At 39.7% G+C, this 27,822-nt stretch overlaps 2 protein-coding genes across 4 annotated transcripts in view; one reads left to right on the forward strand and one right to left on the reverse strand.

The window, feature by feature from the left end:
* The window catches only part of NAA50 (N-alpha-acetyltransferase 50, NatE catalytic subunit), a 574,571-nt gene that overhangs the window by 208,683 nt on the left and 338,066 nt on the right, over positions 1–27,822 (forward strand). The window lies entirely within an intron of this gene.
* Positions 1,323–27,788, reverse strand: QTRT2 (queuine tRNA-ribosyltransferase accessory subunit 2). 3 transcript variants are annotated; one of them, XM_084991264.1, is made up of 10 exons: positions 27,691–27,788; positions 20,756–20,979; positions 19,941–19,996; positions 17,893–17,969; positions 15,733–15,945; positions 11,052–11,251; positions 8,034–8,185; positions 5,775–5,892; positions 3,113–3,331; positions 1,323–2,640 (listed from the first exon to the last, which is right to left on the reverse strand). In XM_084991264.1, exons 2-10 carry the CDS (start codon positions 20,953–20,955, stop codon positions 2,427–2,429), a joined length of 1,449 nt encoding a protein of 482 aa, XP_084847390.1. In that variant the 5' UTR covers positions 20,956–20,979; positions 27,691–27,788; the 3' UTR covers positions 1,323–2,426. The 3 variants fall into 3 exon arrangements, with proteins under 3 accessions (XP_084847390.1, XP_005670266.1, XP_013837880.1); XM_005670209.4 differs by lacking the exon at positions 1,323–2,640 and having other exon boundaries at positions 2,975–3,331; XM_013982426.3 differs by lacking the exons at positions 1,323–2,640; positions 3,113–3,331 and adding an exon at positions 4,003–4,175.

Raw genomic sequence — 27,822 nt, forward strand, 5'->3', positions numbered from 1 at the left:
GAAGAGACCTGAAAGTTGACAAAAATGAAATAAATGAAAGACTATTAAAATGGATGCCAATTACACCAAATCTTCAGGTAAAGGCACAGCCTTGCTGGTGGCTGGCTCAGCATGTAAGTTTGACCTTCCTGGCTCCCTGCCCTACACAGCACTGTCAGTTTTAATAAGCTGTAATCCCATAGCTACGAGCGAGACTAATCAAACTGCAGAGAGCAGCCTGTTCCTAATCAGGAAGGCACAAGATAATCATTTAACTCTGTGGTTTCTCAGTGAGCTCCAAGCTGCCTCCACATAAAAAAACATCCTAGAGAAGATGGTTGCTTATACACTCTAATCTTGACCTTTTGATGGTCTTTATTTGAAATTTTTATTAAAATGCTTTAATTATACAAGTGTTTGGTTTGAAGTATGTTTTCACAGAATCTTTTCCCTTTATTTCCAGAGAAGAAGGAAATATCCCTCCCCCAAGGTATATAGGAAACCTCAGACTCCTATGGATTCCCCAAGAATCTATTTCAACTGATCACAGACCTAAACCCTTTCAGTATCTTTCAAGGCATGATTACAGTCCTCAAACTGGGGGCAGGCGGGATGGAGACCTGGGATGGTGACTCACTTTGAACACCTACTGATCTATAGGTGCCAGCTGGTACCACGGGCTAGACACGCCAGTGCCAGCTATTCCCTGCTGGAGGAGTAGGAGCCAGGACTGAGCTACAGCGAAGTACCAGAAGCACCTGGGGCCAGAAGGCCCCTCTATTTAGTTAGTCCTTGCTTCCCGTAGCCCCTTCAAATCAGGAGCAAGTCACAAGTAAGAAGCTAGTGCAATGGTTAACTGCTGAGGTTCAGTCAGATGGAGCCAAGTCTAACCTGGGAGCTGACTGGTGATAGTCCTTTAGGCAAACTACCCATCTTCCAGAAATTCTTCAGGCAGGCTACTCAATGTTTCTGAAACTCAGGATAGGAATAACAATATCAACACCTCACAGGCATGCTCTAAGAGTCAATGAAATATGTATGGAAAGCATTTACTAAAGTGCCTGGCACATTAAAAGTACCCCATGGATTGTGGCTATTGTTATTATTTTTATTATGTGCTAGCACAGCCTTCAGGCCTCTGATTATATTATTTAAAGAGACAGGTGCATCCATGAATCTCCTTGGATTCTGCATTTAGTGTGAGTGCACTTAAAACGATGCACTACAGATGGAATAAATGTAGAAAACAATTCTTTTCTAAAGGAGAACATTTCTGGTACCATGGAAATTTAATGTTTTATTTAATAGACTCATTACTATTTACAGAAAACCAGACTAGTATATTTTTTTAATTAAAAATGTTTATTGGCTATTGACCTTAATAGATTTATATTAAAGGAGAAAAACATTTTTTCTAATGTGCTAATAAGAAAAATACCCAGAAAATGGACAATGTTGGACAGAATTTTCAGTGTTTTAAACACAAAACTCATAAATTTTATATGGATTCTAGGATATTTATTAATACTCCTCCAACAATGGATTTGGCATTGAATAGGAATATAAACATATGAACAAGTCCAATCCAATGTTTCAAAAACAATCAGATTCTTGAGAAGAGAAACTCCTAAGTACCCTTGCCATTCACTGGAGGAGGGGTTATAGAAATATCCATGAATTCCAGAATTCATTAATTTTGGAATTCATGGACATTCCTAAACCACTAATAAAAGAAAGCCATATAGATGGGCATCCAATACATAAAAATATAGTAACCACATAATAATAAAAAACAATGTTCAGTAATGCCCACTAAAATAAACAGAAAAATATATCACAAGAATGTAAAACAAATATATTTTAGACTCCTATGAACAAAACAAAGGCATCTTTTTGGTTCTGCTGTTTTTATAAAAACTATGTGTGTACATGTTTGTATCTGCATTCTTCCAGAAAACTTGACAAACATAGAAAAGCACAAAGAAACCTGTCACACCATCAACATAAGTGCCACTCTTCTGACAAGAGCGGAGAAAATTCATAGAATCAGAGTTGATCAGGGAAGGTCTTCCCAGCCTTAGGACCTGCTAACGCCAATTTACCAACTACTTTAAAATCCAAAGGCCAAACATTTTTTGTTCCCCAAATGTTAGAGCTACAAGGAATCTTAACATGTCCTTTAGCTCTATCTACTATGCCTGTCCCCATTTATTCAGAAAGAAACAGGCATGGAGAAGTTATATGATTTGCCCAAGTGTCATAGCTGAGTTGAACTGCAACCCAGTCCTGCCAGGCCAGGGCTCCGTCCAAGTGAACACATGGTGACTAAAATATCCCCAAGTGATGGAGCTCCAGTTATTACGTGATTCGACTTTTAATGAGCCTGAAGAGCAGACCACAGTAGATCTGTATGATCAGGTGAAAGCAGCTTGGCACACTCTGAGCTCCTAATAGGCAATTGCTTTGACTCTGGGGAGAGAAGTCACAGAAAGACCATATGGTCGAATGAAGAGTGTGCCCTGGGCCAAGCGATCACTGGAGCAATGTGCGAGCTCCACATTCCATGGAAATGTGAGCCTGGTTAAGTCACAAGAGTCATTTCTGGTTGACTGCACTGCCGGGACAGCTTGGAAGGCAGGCAGAAGTGTCCAAAAGAGGCCCCTGAGAAGATAAAGATGAAAAAGAAGAAAACTCTTGAATCAGCCAGATCCCTTCTCCATCAATAGGCATGCACCCACAGAGGTCACGCTGCTCACCACCAATCATCTCCCTTGAAGCTCCAATCCAGCTTGGGAACCTCAGATTCTCATCAGCCCACTTCAAGGATGTCCCTTCACATCTAAAGCTTTTATCTTTGACTAAACTGATCTCTACTGACTAAGAGTGTTAGCATAGAAATACTAAAGGTCATGTTTCAATTCTTTATGATCAATCTAGGTTGTTTCAGTCTTAAGAAGTCTCTTTTGCCTCACATGGACAGAGTTGGGTACAGATGTTCCTCATCTGAGCAGACTTTATTCTCAAATAAAGTGACTGAAACACGGATCCCTTCTTGCTCTCCTCTTCCCTCTTACACCGTGGTACAGGCTCCCCGTGAAGAGTCACTGTGCATGCCAGGTCTCAAGATGCTTGCCTGTGGATAAGCTCTTTCAGCTGTGCCAGGTGGTCACTTTTTAGTGCTTCCCGGATGGAGTGGAAAAACCCAAAGTAGTGTTCAAAGTTGTGCATCATAAGCAGGACCCCAGCCAACAGCTCGTTGGTCACGAGCAGATGGTGGATGTACGCACGAGTATGATTCTTGCAGCAGTAACAGGAACACCCTCTCACGAGTGGATCGAAGTCCTCCTGGTACCTGACAAAGGAAGGTACAACCATACTCCAGAAAGGGAGAAAAACAAGGGATCTCTGACCCAGGCTACCTATTCTGCTGGTGCATGACCAATAGTGACAACACTGACAGACATAGTGCCAGGGACCCACTTAAAATGGCAAGTTAGGCATTCCCGTTGTGGCTCAGTGGTTAGCAAACCCGACTAGCATCCATGAGGACGCGGGTTCGATCCCTGGTCTCGCTCAGTGGGTTAAGGATCTGGTGTTGCTGTGAGCTGTGGTGTAGACTGCAGACACAGCTTGGATCCTGCATTGCTGTGGCTCTGGCATAGGCTGGAGACTACAGTTCCGAATGGACCCCTAGCCTGGGAATTTCCATATGCCGTGAGTGCAGCCCTAAAAGACAAAAGGACAAAACAAAAAACAAAAAAAAAAACGGCAAGTTAACAGAGAGCACAATGGGTCAGGAGAGCCTCTGATGGATACCAGCTCCTAGACTGAGGCTTATAAAGGAGCAACAGAAGAGTCACATGCTCGCTCCCTCCTGCTGGGCATGGTCAGTCACACTGTAAGGTTACACTGTTAGGTGACACTGTTCTGAGGTCTGGCACTTTCCTCCCACTCGCCACCAGAACTAATATTAGAGAACATGGTTTGTTGCATGGCTTTTTGCAGTTTACAAAAAACTTTCACATATACTGTCTCATCTAATCTCTGCAATCACCTGTAGAGACAGGCATTTTTCCTGTCAGGATCCCAGTGAAGACTGTCAAGGGGACTGAGAGGGTCGGCTCTGGAGCCACAATGCCTGAGGTCGGTTCCTGGCTCACAAGTCACTTAACTTCCCTGTGTCTTTGTTTTCTCATCTGAAAGGTAATAAGACAATAACTATGCCTATCTTACAGAGTTGTTGCAGGAATTAAATGAGTTAGTAAAATAAAGGGCTTGGACACTGTGAGGCACTTGTTAAGCACTATAAGTATGCCACCCTTTATAAGCTATTAAAGGGATGTGAAATGACTTGACCAAGGTCATACAGTCATGAGCAGTGCCATGATCTAAATGCCAAATCTCCAGAACTTCAAGTCTAGTGCTGATAATAAGGATACTACAGTTTCGGTGTTCCCGTAATGGCGCAGTGGTTAACGAATCTGACTAGGAACCATGAGGTTGCAGGTTCAATCCCTGGCCTTGCTCAGTGGGTTAAGGATCCGGCGTTGCCATGAGCTGTGGTGTAGGTCGCAGACATGGCTTGGATCCCATGTTGCTGTGGCTATGGCGTAGGCCGGCAGCTACAGCTCCGATTAGACCCCTAGCCTGGGAACTTCCATATGCGGCGGAAGCAGCCCTAGAAGGCAAAAAGACAAAAAAAAAAAAAAAAAAAAAAAAAAAGAGTATTACAGTTTCCAATTAAACCTATAGTGTAAAGGGAATTTTAGTAGTAACTATTTATACTACCCTAGCTTTTAAAAAACAGAAACAAATCTCCTGGGCTATTTTTCAAGAAGTTAAATGTAGTAAACATCACCATTTCAGACCTATAACCAAGAAGCCCCTACAGAAACAAGAACTAGGAATTTCATATTCCTCCACAAATTCTGAAGTCTGTACTGTTACTAGATAAACAAAAAAAGTCTTAATCCCTAGAATGTCTCTTTACACAAGACCAAAAACACCCCAGCATTAAAGTGAGTGTACCAGGTTCACAGAAAAAACTCTCACTGGTTCACTAATTATTTCTACTTTTGGCCAAATGCAAAGTTACAAGATATCTTACTTCATCCTTTATAGAGGCAAATATCTTATTTAAGATTTATAATCTGTATATAACCAAGATGACTTAAATTTCTTAAAATTAAAAAACTCGGGAGTTCCCATTGTGGCTCATTGGAAATGAATCTGACAAGTGTACATGAGGACACAGATTTGATCCCTGTCATCACTCAGTGGGTTAAAGATCCGGCATTGCTAAGAGCTGTGGTGTAGGTTGTGACATGGCTCAAATCCCGAGTTGCTGTGGCTGTGGTGTAGGCCAGCGGCTACAGCACTGATTCGACCCCTAGCCTGGGAACCTCCATAGGCTGAGGGTGTGGCCCTAAAAAAATAAATAAATAAAATAAATAAAAACTTCATTGATTTTATCTCAAAATCCTCAGTCTACTCTGCCATTATTTAGAGTAATCAGAAGGAGTAAAGTACATCCATGGATTTGACCTAATCTATCTGACAGCTCTTCTAAAATGACAGTTATCCAGCCTCAGTTTTCCAACAAGACAAAGTACACAAAATCATCTGCAGATAAAAAGAGTTCTGCTGGAACTGAATTTGAGAAGGCCCAAACAATGTCCAACTATAAATATTTTATGAAATCATAAACTGAAAAGGGAACAGTTACATAAACTTTTAAAACAGACTGAAATTAACAAGTCAGAAACCAAAATGCAAACTTAAAAAAATTTCCTTACTTTTTCTCCTTCAGATTAATTTCAAATGATGTCATTTCTTGGTTGCAGCTGGTTGTTTTAATTTTCTTTGTTTGATCCACACATTTTATTTCTTCCTGTGTCCCATTTTGTTGCAATACTGACAAACCAACAAAAAGTCTTGAATGAAGATCGGATAAAGAGTGGCCAGTGGGTGAATTTTGTTTTAGTTACTATTTCATAACACTTTGATTTTGTAATTCCACTCCTCAGAACTTATTCTGAGGAAATAGCACAAGGAAAAAAAAAAGCAACTTGTATCAAGATGATCACTGACCTATTATCTAGTTTCAAAACTTGGAGATTCAACTGTATCTAAGCAACTTTTGGTTACAAATATATATAAATAATTTTTCTGTCAAGGAATGATTTTTAAAAAAGAGCTGATGTATGTTGTTTGTGTGTATGTGTGTGTATGAAGGGGGGAGGAAGAGAAAGAATAAATGTGTGGTGTGTGTGTGTGTGTGTGTGTGTGTGTGTGTGTGTTAGAGTTATGTCTTATCATAAGGTACATGGAAATTAACTGGGCTTTGTAACTGCCTATGTTCCAAATAGATCAAAAGTAGAATATGGTTTTAATTTATGTAGTCTGTGTGGAGACTCTGGCCCTCCAGGGAACCCAGATAATCCAGAATTAAATGGGGACTTCACTGGTTCCCTTGAACTCTTTGCTTTAAGAAAGAAAATTCCTGGAATTGCAAGAAAAACACAAGTTACTATGCAAAAAAGCCACCAGCTTTGAAGAGGGGCAAGTAGATAAGTATTTCTGGGAACAGGTAATAACAATCTCAGGGGTGGCACCAAGGAGAGTGGGCAGATGGTCCTAGGAAAGTAAATATGTCCAGGTCAAAGGCCTGAGCATTGAGCACAGGGTATTTTAATTTCGCTGCCGTTAACTGGCATGCGGATGTGGGAAACCATAAAAAAGCCCTGGCTTTTTGAAAAGCCCCTTAACATGAGGGGGAATTGCTGCCTATATTAGGCAACTTATTGCTTTGGAATTTTCAGTTTGTAATTGGCAAAAAACTTCAAACTACTATAAACACACACAAATATGATTCATAATAATAAGTTAATAAAAATGTTCAAACTCAGTTTTCCTAATCATGAAGAAATTTGGCTTTCTCTGGCCCCCAAAGAACTTGTTTGTTCTAGAGAACTCAACATCATGTTTTTTGTAGTTTTGCATATTCATGGTGCAGAATGACTAATAGTCACCTATGTCCTGGCAGAAATAATTTAGCTTGTAAATGAAGACATGAACATTTATAAAATGTTCATGGTATCCCTAGCCACATACATTATGTTCTAGTCTGTTTAAATAAAAGACAGTAAAATTGATCTCCTATATATAAGGATTTGATTTATTTTGTTTCCAGAAGTAATTCAATTCAGATGAATGGTTAAGTTGCTTTATCAAAGTGTGATGTATTCTGAATGAAATTTTCATCACTTGTAGGGAATAAAATGAATCTTTCAAGAAGTCTCTGGCCCTACTCCAGTTTAAGGTTAGTGGCAATAGAGGAAGAGTTCAGAGCAGAAAAGGAGGAGGGAAAAGAAAGCACACTTCTGAAGGCCAGAGGGAAGACCTCTCAGGCAACACTCTCCTGCAGAGACACTTTAAGGGGACCCCAGTCTAAGTCTGTATCCCAGTTCCTTTTTCACTGACAGTTAAATGTTAGAATCTAACATTTTCTTGACTTCTTGGTAACTAAACAAATAAAAGAAAATGGCAGTGCTTCAAAGCAATATTAGCAAAGGAAAACAGCTTTCACATCTCAGTATGTTAAAACAAAAAAAAAAAAGCAAAGTAATACTAGGATCAGAGGGGGTGAGACTCCCTGTATTTTAAAAGCATGGGGTTTGCAAAAAGCAGACAAAAATTCTTTTGTGAAAAAACAAATTAACTTTTACCAAGCAGTTCAAAGGTTTTCTTTTCTTAGATTGTCATCACTGCTCACTCTGAATGCTCTTTTTTCAGGTTGTTAATAGAAGGGGTTTTGTTTTTCTTGGTTCTGCTTACTACAAAATCACTTCCTAATATTGATGAGCTACATGCATAGTATTAAGTGCCTGGATTTGTGTGCCAACGTGCCAGGGCATAGAGATAAGAAACAAAGACATAGTTTTATAAAAGGCTTTATGGTGTGCACATATTTCTGGCTTGTGACTCAGGCTAAAAATTGATAGCAAACTGAAGGAATTTAAGAGTAACATAGAGATTAACTTCAAAAGACGTACATGTCTCTTCAGGATTCGGCTGGTAATCAAAGCTGAAAGTCAGGGCACATCCCCGCTCTGTCACTTGATAAGGGAAAAAACTCTCAAATAAGTCCACTCCTCTTTCAATACACTCAAGCACCTCATCTGGCCGGCTAACACCACTGATGAGCCTGTGAAAATAATATGAACAGTAACATGAGGACAATGCTAGGAATGAAATCAGGGAGTCTTTCCAGAGGGCATTAAAAGTAATAATGAAAATCATGGTTAGCGTGGCAGGCAGCAGATAATGAGTAGAAAGAACATAAAGCTTTGGAGGCAGAGAGACCTGGATTGGAATCCCAGCTCTGCTATTTTTTCACTTGCTGTGCTACTTTGGGAAGTTTCTTAACCTCTCTGAGTTTTTGTTTTCTCATTTTAAAAACAACAGCATGGAGTGCTCACTGTGGCTCAGCAGGTTAAGAACCTGACAGTGTCTGTGAGGATGCAGGTTTTATTTCTGGCTTTGCTCAGCAGGTTAAGGATCTGGCATTTCCGCAAGCAGTGGTGTAGCTCTGATTGGACCCCTAGCCTGGGAACATCCATGTGCCACAGGTGTGGCCATAAAAACAAAGAAAAAAAAAAAAAAACACAATAGCAATAATACATACCTCACAGACTGGTTGTGAGAATTAATGATACATTTGAAAAAGCACGAAGTGCAATTTCTGGCCCCAAAGAGAAAGAAGCTTACCAATGGTTAGTTTCCTTCCCCTCTCATCCCTTTTGAAACAACCTCCATAGTCTCAGATTGAACTATGTTGTGTTTCTATCCACTACATAGCCCATTTTCTTTTGTGCAAAGCTGTGTGCTTTCTTTTCCCCTTCAAATACTTTCCCATGCTTTAACTGTATTTTGCTTATAATTCTTTTTCATAATTGGTTTAATAAGGTCATTTTTATCTACTGTATTCATAGTTTCATTTACAAAGCAATTGTTGCTCTCAGAATTTCAGCTCTGCCCATAGGATCTAAGAATCTAGTTAGCTTTTTTTTTTTTTGGTCTTTTTAGGGCCACATCCATGGCAGGTGGAGGTTCCCAGGCTAGGGGTCAAATCAGATCTATACTGCCAGCCTACGCCACAGCCATAGCAACTAAGGATCCAGGCCATGTCTGCGACTTACACCACAGCTCACAGCAATACCAGATCCTTAACCCACTGAGCGAGGCCAGGGATCAAACCTGTGTCCTCATGGATACTAGTCAGATTGTTTCCACTGAGCCATGACAGGAACTCCTCTAGTTAGCTTTCTTTATGCTTCTTTATATTTTCTCCATTAATAAAATGTCTGCATGGTGGAATGAGATGGCATTTCCAGAGGCAATGGGTAAGGCATTCTGAGAGTGTTAATAATATTCAAGCAGGTTTTGCCACTAAAATAAGATGGGGAGATGCACTAGAATGGGGCTGGCTGGTTGCTATTTTTTTTTTTTTTTTTTTTTTTACCCATAGTCCCTTTTATGAACTGGCAGCGAAAAGCTTATAGACTCCCTGATTTCTAAAAGAAGTCCAAAAAAAGGCTTATGTCGTATTAAACAACCAGAACCCTTAAATATATGCTGGTTTTTCTGACTACAGTTTCCTTCAAGTAATATAATGTTTTAGAACTCCTCTCCAACTGAAGCTGGTATTTCTACACACTTAGAGAAAGAAAAACAATCCCAGCTTTTAAATCCAGTAACAGACATCTGTGAGCACTTAACTTAAAAGAAGTCCAGAAAATGACTGGTAATACTAGTGCTGAATTGTCATCTGCACCAGAATGAAATAAGCACACAAGGAAAGCAATGAACATAGAGAAGGAGGATAAAATTGAGGATATATACATATATAAACACACAAACACACTGTCCAACAGCCTGAGGGGTATAAAGCAGCACCCCATAATCAAACCTCTTAATATATCTGCAGGAAAAAAGCATGAATATTCAAACCAACTGGGATAAAAGACAAGTCTTTTTTTTAAAAAAAAGGAAAAATTTGGGTAGTCTAATAAAACATCAGCTGCACTCAGAAACTAAGGGATTTTAGCTTTGAATCTTGCAGATCACTCTTCTCTCCAGCACATAGTAAATCTTGTGATTTATGGAAAGAACCATTCCACTAGAGTTGCCAGTTCCTTCGATTTCAAAAAAGAATACCATCCACTACCTGCCTTAAATTTGAGAACTTCTTAAAGGTCTTTTTAGGGCTGCGCCTGTGCCATATGGAAACTCCCAGGCTAGGGTTTGAATTAGAACTGCAGCCTCTGGCCTATGCCATAGCCATAACCATGCCAGATCTGAGCTCCATCTGTGACCTATACCACAGCTCACGGCAATGCCGGATCCCACTGAGCAAGGCCAGGAATTGAACCCGTGTCCTCATGAATAATAATTGGGTTCATTACTGCTGAGACACAATGGGAACTCCTTAAAGGTCCTTCTTGATGGACCTCATTTTCATTCTACTGGACATCCAGATCTGTCCTCAACTTTCCTTGATTAAGGATAGAGTTCCATATGACTTTATACCTGTCCCCAGGCACCAGGTTATAATAAAGAACAGCAGTTATATCTGGCACAAGAATGAAAGGAAACAGGAGTTCCTGTTGTAGCTCAGTGGCTGTGGTGTAGGCTGGTGGCTGCAGCTCCAATGTGACCCCTAACCTGGGAACTTCCATATGCCACAGGTGTGGCCCTTAAAAAAAAAAAAAAAAAAAAAAAAGGAAGAAAAAAAAGAAAAAAGGAAACAGTATAACTCTTGCCCTCACTTATAATGAGGATCAAATAAACTAATCCAGATGGCAATAAACTCTGGTCTACATTCTAAAATCAAAGTCAGCACAGCCCTGATGGAAACTCCCCCCCACAATCTGCCTCAGCAGACTCAGCCCAGAAAGAACATTATCAAACATCAACAGACACGCCAATGCATAGCCTGCAAAATACATATTCTGTAGCACCCCTGCTCTGCAGCCTGCCCAGCTTGGCCGGCACCCTAACTGAGTACTAGCCTTGGTTTGTCTTCTGGCAGCTCTGCAGTGACTGATGACAGCAAGTGCAGCCTAGTCTCCAGGGTTGCTGGATTCCCTTGAAAGCCATCCAGAAGGAAGCCACCTACAGGCCGCTTGGCTGTCTCTCGTGCTGACCTCAGCCTCTCCTCCATCACATCTCCACCTTCAATCACTCCAATGATGGTACTTTTCTGAAGGACCTAAGGTAAGAGAGGATTGAATGCTTTTAACCGTTTCCAGTAGTGAAGACCTTTGTTTAAATGAGCCTTACACAGAAACACAATGGAAAGACAAGATCTCAGCTAAAGCACGCAGAGGGATGATGCTCCCTTGTTCCCGAGAACCTCTAGGGCTCCAAAGAACATGATTTGAAAGCCACTCAAAAAGGTAGGAAAAGACTGAAGAGAAACTGAGGTAATCAACCTAGGTAGCCATACTTTAGCTCAGATTAAATTAAACACACATCAAGCAGGTACAAGAGGAAAAGAACAAAAGCAACAGTTTTATTTTTAATTTGTTTAAATGGCTAACATGGTCTACTTTAGGCTACTCTAAATCTCTTAGCTAGAAATAACCTTAGAAACTGTAAAACTGTTCGGTTGGAACAACTGACTGTCCATTTTGAAAAAAATAAAACAAAAATTACTACTGCACACCGTCCTCAAAAAATAAATTCCAGGAGTTCCCTGGTGGCACAGCGGATTAAAGATCTGGCACTATCATTGCTGTGGCTTGGGTCACTGTTGTGGTGTGAGTTCAAGTCCTGGTCTAGGAACTTACACACGCCATGGGTATGGCCAAAAATAAATAAATAAATAAATTTCAAATGGCCCTAAGATCTAAATATAAAAAATATAGTTATGTAAGTATTAGAAGAATATATTGAATATTTTTATAGTCTTGAGATAAGAAAGGTCTTCCAAAGCAAGCTAAAGCTTACAAGAAAGGGCTGACATATTTGAGTACGAAACATTAAAAATTCCCTAGTGAAATATACTAACAAAGGAGCAAAGGGGAAATTATTCTTTGGAGTAATAAATAAATGTCTACACCAGATAAAGCTCCAACAAATCCTTGAAGGAAATGACAACCCCACAGAAATCTAGGCAAATACATAAATTTGAACTTCAGAAAAACAAATGTGAATGCCCCATACACATATGGAGAGCTTACTAAACCTCACAAGTAAGGACATGAAAACTGGAAACAATTAGATACCATTTTTGCCCATTCCACTGACAAAAAAGTTAAAAGACAGACTGCAACATAGTGTTGGGAAAAGTGTTAGAGAAATGGCACCTATATACCCTGAAAACTAGAGAGGATAAAAATTAGTCAGCCTCTTGGGAGGGCAAGCAGACAACACTATCAAAATGTCAATGCTTTTATCTTTATACCCTAAAATTTCACTTCTAAGAATCTCTCCTACCAAAAAATTCACTCATATGCACCAAGTATGTGTGCAAAGATGTTCTGAATAATGAAAAACTGGAAACAACCTAAACATCCATCAACAAAGTAAAGGCTTAAATAAATTATAATATAATCATAGTATGGCTTCCTATATAACTGTTCTAAAAAGAAAGCATTCTATTGCCTTTGGAATGGATAAGCAATGAGATCCTGCTGTGTAGCAGTGGGAACTATATCTAGTCACTTATGATGAAGCATGATAACGTGAGAAAAAAGAATCTATACATGTATGTGTAACTGGGTCACCATGCTATACAGTAGAAAATTGACAGAACACTGTAAACCAGCAATAATGAAAATAAAAATCATTATGTAAAAATAAACATAGTAAAAATTAAAAAAAAAGAAAGCATTATATATATTAATATATACATTGACAGGAAAAGAGTTTCAGGATACTATTAAGCAAAAACAAGCAAATTTATGAATCATATTCTTGTAATAAAAAACACAGGGAGTGCGTGGCTCAGCAGGTTAAGAATCCAGCTAGTTTTCATGAGGATTCAGGTTTGATCCCTGGCTTTGCTCAGTGGGTTAAAGGATCTGATGTTGCTGCGAGTTGTGGTGTAGGTGGCAGAGGCAGCTCGGATTCTATGTTGCTGTGGCTGTGGCACAGGCTGGCCGCTGTAACTCTGATTTGAATCCTAGCCTGGGAACTTCCATATGCCACAGGTGTGGCCCTAAAAAGCAAAAACAAACAAACAAAAAAACACACATAGGCATGCATGTGTGTGATAATTGTGCATATTTTTTTACAGTTCCATACTGTAAAAAATAAGATATGCAATGAATAAAAAATACATGTCAAAATGGCTCTCTGGTAGAAGAGAGGGACAGGGAGGGAGCTTGAAAGGCTAGGAAGAGGGAGTTTCGCTTCTTGGTTTAAGAAGGAGGGACACAACTGGACTATTCCTCCAGAAAGAAAACTTTGGTTGCTGAGTGGAGAATGAATTGAGGCTAAAGGATGGGATAGGAGACAACTTTGATAGTCTAGAGAAAGACAAAGAGGAAATGGCCTAAGGCAGCGGCAGTGTGGCGAAGAGGAGAGAGAATTTGAAACCCCATCAGGAGATGTAATCAACACAGCCTGACTGATTGGCTGCCTGGGGAGAGGATGAGGACAAAAATCTAGGATGACTCCAGGCTCCTATTTTGGACGTCTAGAGAGATGATGAGAAGAGCAAAGATGGGGAATCATAGGAAAACAGTGGAGGGTGAGGCAAGATGATTATTCTGTTTTGTGCTTTCTTTCCTTTTTTTTTTTTTTTTTTTTGTATTTCAAGGGCCATGCCCAGGGCATACGGAGGTTCCCAGGTTAGGGGTCTACCTAGAGCTGTTGCCACTGGCCTATGCCAGGGCCATAGCAATGCCAGATCCAAGCTGCGTCTGCGACCTACACCACAGCACACTGCAATGCCAGATCCTTAACCCACTGAGGCCAGGGATCGAACCTGCAACCTCGTGGTTCCTAGTCGAATTCGTTTCCACTGTGCCAGAACTGGAACTCCTGTTTTATGCTGGGTTTGAAGTGTATCAGCCACTGAACGTATGGGCTGTTAGTTAGGGATGTGTATATCCGAGCGGGATTGCCCAGGATAGAATGGCAGGTGCTTGGCACAGTGCTGCCACTTCCCAGGCCTGCCACCACGGCAGACATAGCTAACTGACTGCTCTCACCCTGCAGCACCTGGGCACAGCCCCAAGCACACTGACATGAAACCCATTTGCCATCCCTGGCCTAGAATGTAAGTACATAGAGAAGGAAAGACAGCCAACAATAGGACCTTGGGGAACTTCATATTTAAGGGCACTCAGAATAAGAAGATCCAGTGAATAAGAGGGGAAGAAATTATAGGAAGAGGAAAGATATATGCAGACATACAAAGCAGACAGTTATACCTGCCTACTCCTTTATGAGACTGGCACGGCCCTACCTGGGAAACTCATTTGCATGGGTGTAGGAAGTATAGTCATATTATTGTCTAAAATGGAACACATGTAACAGTAAAAGGAGGGCACTATTAATAATCATGTCAGTAGAATAGCATAAGCATAAGTACAGAGAGGGACCCCAGCATTTGACCAACACAGAGAAATGATGTGAAAATGGTGAGGCTGACTTAACACAGAGGAGAGATTTGAGGCTCATCTGGCCTTTCCAATGATCATGCTCTGTCACATTCCCTGTCCTCCTTTCTACATACCCAAACATTACTCATCCTACAAGGATAATTACTGGCTCAAAGCAATTCCTAGCAAACAACTGTTAGCAAGGCTAACAATTCAGACCCATAGCAATGTTCCCACGCTAAAGCCTTATTGCAGATACTAAGACTTCTGAGAGTAACAAGCAAGTTTACTCTGATTATTTCATGTATACTAACTTTATTAGCCAAATTATATTTTTTATTGTTAAATGCAAAATAACGATGTTTCTCCAGCTCAATGTGCTTTGCCAAAGGGAGACAGAATTGTTGCTCAGGACTCCTCCATGTAAATGATCACAGACACTGCAAGTTTCCCTTCTGATCACTATCTTCTGTTCTCCACCTCCTCTGCTCTCTCCTAATGACCACTTCCTTTTCTAGACTCATTAACCCAGCCATCAAGATCCCTTATTTACAGCTTCATCTTCCCCAATGCAGGACAGGATGAGGTTTCCATGCTTTAAAGAGGTAAGAAGGGTGGGAGGGACATTCCAGACATGTTTAGAGAACTGGAACCCAGGTGGAGTGAACAACTGAACATTAACTGGATGTAAAAGGGGTCTTTCTTGAAAGACTCAAATCTCTGGGCTGAGGAACTGGTGAACAGAGACTGAGTACAGGGGAAGCACCAAAGAAGAGCAGGTATGAGAAGATGAGATACTGAGTTCAGTTACCGCTGAGTCTGAGGTGCATGTGAAGACTATACTAGAGACAGAACCTAGCTAAAGGCCTGTGGTTATGTAATGCTGAAGCTAAGTCAAGTGATCTGGATCATACAATTCTATAATTTTCAACTACTAAAACTACTAAACTACTAAAGCTGCCTGTGAAGAACATACAGTGGGTGGGAATCCTAAAGAGCAACATCACTTAAATGCTCAGGGAAAAAGTCAAGAGAGTAAAAGAGACCAAGAAGGGAGGAGCAGAGATGCAGGGAGAGGATCAGAAACGGCAGTGTGGTGGAAGAGAAAGAAAAGGAGTGGTGAGTGGCAGAGCTTTACCTCTGACTCTTCCTGTAGCTTCAGACAATTATCCAGGAAGAGAAGTGATCGGTCAACAGACTTCCTGGCTCTTTTTATGGAAGTTGCTTCGTCACAAGTTGCCTCTCCATCTGAAAGGCACTGGAACCAGTCTGGCTGAAGGGCCTGCTGAATCGCCATGAACTTGGAGGTAGTCATTTCCACTCGTCCTCCAACACCCCACACAGATACTGACTGCCATGGAACAAGACGATGAGGAATTAGCAAGAATAACATGCAAATAAAAGGAAAATAATAAAATGATTAATCCTGAATTTAACTCTTTACAGCTGGAGAGATGGTGGCACTTCAATATCCTAGACATGCTGGATAAAGAGGTTTCCCATATTAATTCCGAATTCTCTACGACCTGATAGCTTAGAGTTCAATGGCCATACAAGCCACATTCTCAGTTAGCACCCAAGAATTCTGTTATGACTTTTCCAGAAATCCAGTCTTCGATTCTCCCCTACCTTATGCTCTTCCTGAATACACTATAGCCTTTGATTCTTCTGTCTTTATTTTTTTTTTTTTTTTTTTTTTTGTCTTTTTGCCATTTCTTGGGCTGCTCCTGCGGCATATGGAGGTTCCCGGGCTAGGGGTCGAATCGGAGCTGTAGCTGCCAGCCTACGCCAGAGCCACAGCAACACAGGATCCGAGCCGCGTCTGTGACCTACACCACAGCTCACGGCAACGCTGGAACCTTGACCCACTGAGCAAGGGCAGGGATCGAACCCGCAACCTCATGGTTCCTAGTCGGATTCGTTAACCACTGCGTCATGACGGGAACTCCTGATTCTTCTGTCTTTAATCACAAGTTCCCTTTGACTAAAATGTCCTTCCCCTACTTCTTTGCCTTGTCACGTCAAGAGAGTTCAAATGCCATCTACTCTAATGTGTTCCCCAAACTTTCCTAATTAACTCTGAGTCATCTAAGCTCTTTCAGCAATTTGTATTTATTTTTTCATAGAAAAGATACCAAAGACATAAATCCCATAGTACACAAGAATCTCTATATGTCTCCTATAGGATCTGTCCTCTTAGAACAGATTGACAAGGACATAAGCAGGGAGGCCACATACACTCCCCAGTGGCATAAGAACACTGCTTAAATGAATCCTTTCTCCCCTATAAATGGGATTGATAACCCAAGTCAAAATATTTTCTTTTGCATTCAAATTATAAAGTAAAAAGAAGTTTAAAACAGAAGATTAATTTAAAATAGTTATCTTAGGTAAGATTAATAGATACTATTGATATCAATAAAATGGGTAGAGGAAAAGTAATTGTGTTCATAAAGTAGCGGTATATACTGAAGCCTTTCCAGAATGCTGTCCTCAGGGACAAGTGCCATGCGGCCACACCTCAGGTTAAAACTTTTAATGAAGTCCTTTTTCACTAGCTAAAATCTCTGGGTGTGAATCCAGCTTTTTCAAATTCTACTCTAGTTAAGAGAAGTAAACTACTGCATTTGGAATGGATAAGCAATGAGATCCTGCTGTACAGCACTGGGAACTATATCTAGTCACTTGTGATGGAGCATGACGGAGGAAAATGTGAGAAAAAGAATGTATATACGTATGTGTGACTGGGTCACTTTGCTGTACAGAAGAAAACTGACAGAACGCTATAAACCAACTATAATTGAAAAAATAAAAATCATTAAAAAAAAACAAGTTCTGCTCTAAAAAAGCAGTTTATACTGAGGTTCTACTATATATATAGTTATACATGTGATAACATTCATCAGCAACTTTCCCTATTCTTCTTGAAGTTGTTAAAACTACAAATAAAGCAAGGTATCAAAAGACTACTATTGTTTTTTTTTTTTTTTTTTTTTTTTTTTTTTTACCATCATAGCAATTTCTTTTTTTGGCATGTACTTGACCTTTCTCTACTCCCCAGTTTTGGCAATGAAAAAGCTGAGAATGCATTCTTTACCTTAACTCCATCCTCGGGCAGCCCTACTCTAACTCATATAAAACCACACCATCCCACTATAGTTGTAGAAATAAAGAGAAGGCATAAAGGGGTCAGGAATGGGTCAGCATCCCAGGCCGTGGGATCCTTGCACCTGAGGGATACAGTAGGCTGATCTCCTGAGACAAAGCTGCAGTCTTAGAGGAACTTCTGAGAACACACCTTATTTGTTACATAACCTGCTGGGCAGGGGCTGACTGGATCATGCAGGGAACAGTACAAGAGCGATTCCGGCATGCCTGTAAAAATGTTAAAAAAAAGAAACACTGAAAGCACTTATGTTAACAATTACACTGTGTTGTAATAGAGAGCAGCTTCATAACATGACTGCTAGATAAAGCAACTCTAAAACATGGTAAATTGCTCATACCTGATCTTAGAATTGTAGGCCTGTCAACATGAACGAAAAGATTACTTTGAAACCTACTAATCTAAAAGAAGAATTAAATGTAAAGGTTCATGTCTAATGACATGGTGAGTTGCTACAAATTAAGGTGTATTCTGAAGTATGATACAATGAAAGTGTTTAATGACAGGTTGATCCTACTTGATGTGCTTTGAAGAAAAATTTAATATCAAGTATGTTCATTCTAGGCACCATCCAAAGGAAACTAGCTACTGTAAAGATGAAATGATGTAGTGAAAAGATAATCTCATTAATAATAAATCCATCCCACATCATGGGGTCCCTAGAGGCAGAATTATAGAAAAGTTGTAGGACACTGCAAATGGATCTCATTTTCAGTAAGTTTCATTGACTCAAGATCATAGTTTCTTAGGTTCTTTAGTCAAAAAGAGTCTTTAAAAAAAAACCCAAAAACCCAAAAATGTTTAGTAAGCCATATGTACTTAAATTTCACAGGCTGCATTTCATTTTAAAAAAATAAGATTTTGCTGAAAAAAAAAAGACTAAAAATATAAAGCAAACAACAAAAATTTCTTCAGTTCTCCACCTTATTTTCCACAATGTCAACTATTACAATTATCTCCAGAAAGCTTACATTAGCTATTTTCACTTAATTATATACTTGTATAATTTAAAGCTGGGTGTTTAAATTGGTTCAGATCAAGGAAAACTATATTAGACAAATCCCTCTACTGAAATATAGGTCCTTGTGACAACCCAGTTATCACACAGTTTCCCTCAGAAGCAGAGGCCTGAATAGCCAATGGAAGCAAAGATTTTCATTCACTTAAGGGAGTCCTAGATATTGAGAAAAGGCTTCAGGAGAATACAGTCTATAAAGAATTGGTTCTCCAGCTGTTATTGCTAAGCATTTCCTATACATAAATGGACACATATATGAGCATTTAAAATCTTATTTCTAGGAGTTCCCTTCGTGGTGCAGAGGAAACGAATCCTACTAGTATCCATGAGGATACAAGTTCCATCCCTGGTCTTGCTCAGGGGGTTAAGGATCTGGCATTGCTGTGGGCTGTGGTGTAGGTCGCAGACATGGCTTGGATCCCATGTTGCTGTGGCTGTGGTATAGGCCAGCAGCTGCAGCTCTGATTTGAGCCTGGGAACATCCATATACTGTGGGTATGGCCCCAAAAAGCAAAAAATAAATAAATAAGTTATAAATTAAATCTTATTTCTAGAACACAAGATAATATTAACATGTCAGAATATAACTGAATATAAACTCTTCATCTTCTGCCTTACGTTTTAGGCTCAAATATGACAAGATTGCTTTGGATCGTAGGTATGTCCCATGCAGTTCCTTACCTCTAGATCTCTGTTCTACACTTACAGTGTCTGTCCACATCTATCTACCACCACCACTGCACCCAGCTCCTGTCCTGGCTAACTCATACTCCTCCTAGACCCAGCTAAGGTGTCCCCTCATCTTCTTTCTCAAGAATCCTTTCTTTATTCTGACCTCCTTCCACAAGTCCCCTACGGCAGGTTACATGTTCATCCCCCTGGGATCTCGTGATACATGTCCTTATACTTAATTCTGCAGATGAAGTCACCCCGTTCTGCTAGAATTACCATTTATCCTCCTCGCAATTAGGTTCTGGGTTTCATGAGGGGAGCAACTGTTTCCTACTCACCTTTGAGTCCCCGATCCTCATTCTTAGAGACTCAGTAATGCTTATTAATGAATAAGTAAGTGTATGGATGAAAGATCAAAGAATAAACAGCATCTCCAGCCTCTAAATTGATACACCACAAGGCAAACACAAATAACTTGATTAATTTTTACCTATAAACTTTCCAACTCCTTCCTTATATTCTGCCAAAACTTCATGATGTTCTGCCCTGTAAGCAAAACAGAAAAATATGTAACATGATAATGAATCATTCTACAGATACTCTTTGCAACACCTGAAACATCTTCTCCTCACCCAAACACGCCACATGACAGTAAATGTGATCTCAAACAATCAAGTACATCATTATTCAAGATTCCCCACTCATTAGGCTGGGTTCACTAGCCAGAGCAAAAGTCTTCAATTTGCAAGGGGCTCTGTGAGAAGAGAAACTGGCAAAGATCAACAGCTTCAGAATATCTGGACTTTCTTCTCCCTCTTGCTCCTTTAAAATCAGTTATTAATACAATCATGCATAGTTATTTGATCATACAGCAGATTCTTCAATTAGGGATAAAGTCAGTATGTATATTACACAAAATGATCACACCTCATTATTTCTGTTTTCCCTAGAGAAGAACCAGCAAGTACATGTGCAGAGACAGAAAATTTTGAGGCTGGAGTGTGAAGATGGCCCCTAGGTTCCAAGTTTAGCCCTTGTAGAGCATTCTGGGCCCTGTCACCCCTGGGAGCAGTGGCAATGAAGGTGGTATGGAAGTGAGGCAGCTCTAACATGTAGGTCTAGGCTATGGCTTCCAGATTAGGGCCAGACAATGTATAATATTTGCTATCTCTCTTTTGATTTCATTCTTAAAGGTCTATACATTTTGTACACATAAGCAAAAAAGTCTTTCTCTTTACTGCACCTTATTAAGGTAATCAAGTGCTACCAGAGTTGACACTGTGAATGATCAGGTCTCATACTTACAGCGATGACAGTGTAAGCTGAGCCATAGCAGGAACCCCGTGGATTTTATTCAGTGTGTGATGCGTCAGGTGTGGGGCAGAGCCAGTCTTGGTGTACAGAAGGCAGCCTGGAATGTCCATGGTGTGGTCCCCTGTTTTGCCTAGGTTTTTTATTTTTCCTAGGCGACAGCCATTAACCACCTTGGTAAGACTCAGCTTCATCCTAAGGGATTCCTCTTCTAAGTACTAATAAGAAAAGAACATTACATTCAGAAGGAGTTCCATGACTTCTAAAAGCTAAACATTTTGCAAAGAAAGCACTCACAAAAAAATAAATGATATCATGTTTGTTATGACTTTCAGTCTGGGATTTTTTTAGATATTAGGAATAGGGAAATGGGAAAAGACACAGGGAAAATAAGACACCTTTTCCCAAAGTCCCAGAGCAATATGATGACATCAACCACATTTAAATTTAGTTATGGAAGTTTTGTCTGGGCTGATGAAAACCAAACACATGGGAGGATGGAAATAAAGACTAATCATGGAAAGAGCACTACAAAGCCAAGGCTTGCTTTCAGGCTTGAAAATGTGTCCAAACAGAGGTGAGAAACTGTGTGGAGGATATATGCAATTCACAAGCAATGTTATGTTACTTTTATACTTGGGAAGGAAAAATTTTTGTTAAAAGAAAAGACACACTTTCTAAATCCCATAGACAACACAGAAGGAAAAAAAATCAGAAAATATTATCAATGTTGGATATGTGTTAATTAATTATTATTCAGTGAAGCAAAACCCCGGCTCCACTTCTTTAAATGCCACATAAAACTTAGTAACCAGGCACAGCAGATCATTTACAAAGCATCACTGGATATCCAGCATTTTGAAATATCAGCATCGCTATAGCAAGTACCATAGCCTCTGGAATTCTTGCCAGTTAGGCTAGGCCCAGTTTTTGTTTATCTTAAGGCTACACCCACGGCATATGGAAGTTCCCAGGCTAGAGGTCAAATTGGAGCTACAGCTGCCAGCCTATGCCACAACCATAGCAACACTGGATCTGAGCTGCATCTGCAACCTACACTGCAGCCTGTAGCAATGCTGGATCCTTAACCTACTGTGCGAGGACAGGGATCAAACTCATATCCTCATGGACACTATGTCAGGTTCTTAACCCCCTGTGCCACAATAGGAACTCTTAAGCCCAGTTTTATGAATAGATAAATTACTACAGCTTTCTGACAAGCTCCAACCTTAGATCCTATCCTTTTAAGCATTACATTAAATAGCAGTCTGAAAGTCAACCATTGTTTAAGATGTTACCAAATAAATAAGCATTATCCACCATTAGTTAGAAAATATTCAGGAATGCAAATATCACTTTTTTGGGAGTCAAATTTTTATATTATCTTTAGAATTTTAGACATAAGAATAATTACTTTCTGTATGATTTAATAAATGATTTCATGTTAAACATGAATTATAGGAGTCTCCTCATGGCTTAGCAGTTAGGGATTCAGGGTTGTCATTGTTGCGGCTGGGGTTTGATCTCTAGCCCAGGAACTTCAGCATGCTGCAGGCATGGCCAACCATCCCCCTAAAACCATGAATTATAAGAAATAGTGTGTTTGGGGAAAGGCTGGTCAATTTTCTAAGACTCTACCTTCATTATTTCAAGTTGTCACAAAGATAGACATAAAAATAAGTGTCAGTAGAATCCACAGAAATGGAGATTATTAAGGGAAAAAAGTTGTTTCAACAAAGGGTAATATAAAAGCTATTCTTTTAAAGCCATTCAATTACACATTAAAGCTATTAAAAGAAAGTTTATACCAAAAAAACCCCACAAATATAATTACAGGTCAATAAGAATGTAATATAGAAAATATGAGAAGAGTCATTAAACAATCACATTCCTTACTGGTTTATCGGATAATACACATAACCTTCTGGTCTCAAATAATAAAAATATTTCTTAAACTAATAGAGCGCTGAAGCTATTTGTAGTAAAATTAAAGAATGTATTTTGCAATCCAAGTAAGTTGTAAAGAACTGAAGCAGGGGAAAGAACAAAGATAAGAAATTCACTTTAAAGTTAATGAATCAATATCTATTATTCTGACTATTAGAATAAACTATATATGGAACAACAGATTTTTGAAACATAAATAAGATTTAATGAAAATTTAACAGACCAAGATTACTGAATACTTCAATAACTTTGTACTTACTACCCTCACACATCTGAGAATGGAAGAAACTATACCATCCAGCATTTTTTTTTTCAAAAAGACCTAGAGATAAGAACTTGCTGGTTCCTCCCCTTATCCTAAAAATTTTGTTTCATCTGACCTGATTCAGTTTTGTTTTTTTCATTTTTTTTTTCATTTGTACCTGTAGCATATGGAAGTTTCCAGGCTAGGGGCTGAATTGGAGCTATAGCTGCCGGCCTACACCATAGCCACAGCAATGTGGGATCTGAGCCTTGTCTGTGACCTACACCACAGCTCATGGCAATGCTGGATCCTTAATCCACTAAGAGAGGCCAGGGATTGAACCTGCAACCTCATGGTTACTATTCAGATTTGTTTCTGCTGCGCCACAATGGGAACTCCTGATTCAGTTTTACAAAGAGTTTAAATGTACCCACATGAGTTCCACTTGTACCTTTTAAATTAAATTCATATAAAGACAGGAAAAGCCTTCATGAGATCAAACTAACATGTTTGAAAAATGAAGTTCAGGATTCTAGAATGCTACCTATTTTTATTATTCTCTCTCTCAAATAAACTCTCGTTTTTCCAGTTTGTTAATAAATAACATAAAAGAGTAACAATCAAAGCTTCTGACAAGCATGAGATAATATGCTTTTCCATGTTAACTCAATTCCAGGGACAAACAACAAACCACAATGCTTTAGTAAACCTGTTTAACATCCCAGGTAATGTATGACTTCCACTGGTCTTCGGAGACGAAACTGCTACACAGAGAACTCCTCATAAAGTTCATCATCTCCTCTACCATTCCACAACAACAAATGTGAGGCAAAACAGATTTTTTTTAATCATTGGCTTAATCTAGATCCCAGGTCTTTGCCTGTGCTTTTCTGATTACATCTTCTAAATGAGAGTAATACGATATTTGTATATGTTGTTTGTAAATGCGTATCTCCTCTCCCTACTCTTCGCTCAACTGAAGAAATAGCTTTCTTCATTCTTAACCCAAGGCCTCTCATTACAGGTCCATGGTAGCTCTAGGGGACATCAGCCACCATGTTCTTAGATGCAAAGATGGGCTCTCCTGTGATACAATGTGCTGAAGTGTAATCTCCATAAAGATGAAATTCAAAATCAGCTTAGTGTACTGAACCCAGGAGTTCAGCTGGTGAGAAATACCCACTTGGCTCTCTCTACGGTATAGGAACTTCATGCTATGTACACACATTCTGCTCTTAGGAGTTTCTTAAGAGTCCCACTCTAACCATGGTAAATGAAAAAAATGGCACCAAAGAAAAAAGTAAGCAAAGAAAAGGAGATGATTGTGTTTAAGAAAAAGTACTATAACAGATAAATTGTTATTGTTGACTTTCTATATTGTGAGGATGAATGCAAATATTAAGAAACGTGAGGAGGAGTTCCCACTGTGGCTCAGCAGGTTAAGAACCCAACATAGTGTCCATGAGAATGGGGGTTGGATCCCTGGCCTTGCTCAGTGGGTTAAGGATCTGGCATTGCTGCGGCGTAGGTCTTAGATGTGGCTTGGACTTGGTGTTGCAGTGTCTGTGGAATAGGCCCCAGTTGCAGCCCTGATTGGACCCCTAGCCTGGGAACTTCCAGATGCCAGAGAGAGGTGTGGCCCTAAAAAGGAAAAAAATAAAGAAAAGAAAAAAGAAAAAAGAAATGTGAGGAAGCATCAGATAATGTGCTTCAGCTGGAAATCAACATTTAAAAAATAACGTGCAACTTTGTCTACCTTTTTTTTGTGTGTGTCGCCACGCTTGGCAGCTTATGGAAGTTCCCAGGCCAGAGGCTAAACCTGGGCCACAGCAGTGACCCAAGCTGCTGCAGTGACAATGACGAATCCTTAAGCCACTGCCCCACAGGAGAACTCCAATCTTGCCCAGCTTTGAACGCAGCTTTCCTTTCCCCATTACCAATGAATGTGTGGTTAATGTTTTTATAGGTGGACCTTTTTTCCAGGGGCTCAAACACAGAAAGGTTTTATTTTGGAATAACATAAATATAATATATATACACATACACATATTCATGTATATATTTTTCAAACATGCTTTTGGAGTGGTATAATCTACTAATCCAGGTGAAGTTCTCAAGAGAGAAACCAACAGTATCCAAAATACCAACTTTTTTTTTTTTAGGGCCACACCCATGGCATATGGAGGTTCCCAGGCTAGGGGTCACATCTAAGCTGTAGTCACTGGCCTACACCACAACAATGGCAATACCAGATCCGCTGTATGTCTCGACCTACACGGCAGCTCACGGCATGCTGGATCCTAAACCTGCTGAGCGAGGTCAGGGATTGAACCTGCATCCTCATGGATACCAGTCAAATTTGTTTCTGCTGAGCCACAACAGGAACTCCCGAACTGGTTTTTATTTATCTTCATATCATCACCCTTTTCCCTTTCACTCGTTGTGAGTCTCTTCTAAGATATCTAATGCTGAGCTTTTCTCAAAATACAAACATTCACACTCTTACTTCCCGGGAAAGTCTTAAGGAGCATTCATTAGAAAAGCTATCTGGAAATGAATAGTTAACTGAAAAACTCTTATCACTTTATGACAGGTGATACGCTGTGCATAGATCTATGACTTTACAAGGACTAACAAGGATTCCCTGCACCTGTAGCAGCACCAAACATGTCTTACCTCCAGTGCCACATATTTTTCCCCTGCTCTCCATTCTCTTAGGAGAGAAGGGATTTTAAAATGTTTCTTAATGAAGTCTCTGTAGAGTATCATGGAAAGACCACAATATGCTAAGGAAAAAAAAGCAAGCTTAGGTGAACACATTCTTTCTGAAAGAAAGACTATATGCTTAGGTGAACATGTTCTTTGTGAAAGAAAAATTATATACATATATTTATAAATATGCACACACAATTACATACTCTACACTCTGTATATGAATACAAAAAACTGAAGGACTTATAAACAATACAGTGCACTAAGCTGACTAAGAAAGACTTACAGAAAAGAGGAACTAAAATTCTAGACATCAGTAACAAAAGATAAAGAGGAGACTATTCATTCAGTGGTAGAGCATTCTAAAATCCTTACACTATTTGGGAGGAGGAGAGAGTTCATGAGTACTTTAAGCTTTAAGTATGTGTGTTAAAAACTTTTAAGTAACCACTGAAAGATTACTGACAATGGATCATTCCCAAACCCGATGGGGAGGGGCACAGAAGGATAAGAAAAACTGGTTAATTCTTAAGGGCAAGAAAGAGGAAAAGAGACCAAAAGCACATAAAAAATAGAAAATACAAAATAAAATGGAAGTCCAAATATGTCAGCCATCACAAAACAAGTTAAATTAGTTTCACCTATTTAAAGACACAACAACAGTAACAACATTTATTGGGTGTTTACTATGTATCAGGTATTGTTCTTCACATATTAACTCCTCTAATGCTTACTGTCATGTCAACCTAAGGCAGAGGTTATCATTATGTGCCTTTACAGATGAGGAGACTGAGGCTAAAAAAAGCCACCATTTACAAAGTGGAAGAGCCAGGGCTTAAATCATAGAAGTCTGGCTTTAAAGGCTGTAATCTAACAGGCTGATAGTCTATTAGAAATCCCATCTTGTCCAAAAATATATGCAACCCTCTACATATTAAATGTAATGTTAAGATACAATTTTAATTGTTTTCCATTTTGCTATATTGTTATTATGGTTCATATTTCCCCATCTCACTTCTCTGCATCTATCCACCCTCCCAGCCTGTACAACCCTTCTCTTATAGTAACACAAATATTTAAATATACTTGTATATGAGAAAGGATGTTCTTCAATAAAAAATGCAAACATACTATACTGTAAGCACTTTTCTGCAATTCACTTTTCTCTTGGGAATTCACAATGGATATTTTTCCTAAAGAAGAGATACAAAGCTTAACCTACCCTTTTAAAATAACTATTTCATGATACTGGACAGTTTTGATGTAACACAGTTTAATCATCCATAAGGCTTCTGATGAATACTCAAGCAGGACTCATGATTGTTATAATAGTCTGAGGGCACAGATTCCCTCACAGATCTTTTTCACAAATCTCGTCTACTTCAGTTTACATGTTCTGGTAGAGTTCTGATTTCTGACTGATTTTTAAATGGTTACCACACCCTAATGATTTAGGTAGTATAGCTCCCATTTTGCGGATGAAAAAATCTAGGATCCAAGAGTTATTAAACAAGCTGCCTAAAGTCATACAACTACAAAGTAGTTAGGCCCAAAGCTCCAGCTCTAAATCTCTACTTTGCCTTATGAACCCGCTTATCCCAGCATAGACTGTCCCTGGAGGCTCAGCCAATAACCATAGATTTATCTTCACTCCTTTGGGCATTTCCTGGAGTACCAGACCTCAAGAGGCACTTAGCTCAGGTATCTGAGTTCAGTCCAACGCTCCCAAGATCCTGGGCAGTGTAGAAAAAACTTCTACATGAGAACTTGACCCTGAAGCAGAGGTCAGTAGAAAGAAGACAGTTTTCTCTCATAGAAGCGGTGAAGCTCACACGATTTGGGAGAATCTGGACTTACAGAAGCTAGGATCAACCAGAAGACCCCGAAAAATGAAAGAGACATGGCGGGACTACAATCACTGTTACAGCAACACAACCAGGAAGAGTCTGGGCGAGACGTGACACTCTCGTTTCAGCCCTACTTACTCGTAGCATCCCCGACACCAACAAGGAAAGAGGGCACTTACCTGCGAACCGCCCAACTTTTCTAGGGTGGAAACCCCCCTCAACTCCTCGCGGTTGGCTACCACGTGTCCGGCTTGCAGAATTCTCGGCCCCCTAAACCACCGCCTCCGAGGCAGAGCCAATCAAGGGGCATT

This window comes from Sus scrofa, chromosome 13, assembly GCF_054392235.1.
Source record: "Sus scrofa isolate SSC_HxYL_T2T_F1_AM1 chromosome 13, Sscrofa_HxYL_maternal_Yorkshire_Landrace_v2.0, whole genome shotgun sequence".
Classification (NCBI taxonomy): Eukaryota; Metazoa; Chordata; class Mammalia; order Artiodactyla; family Suidae; genus Sus; species Sus scrofa.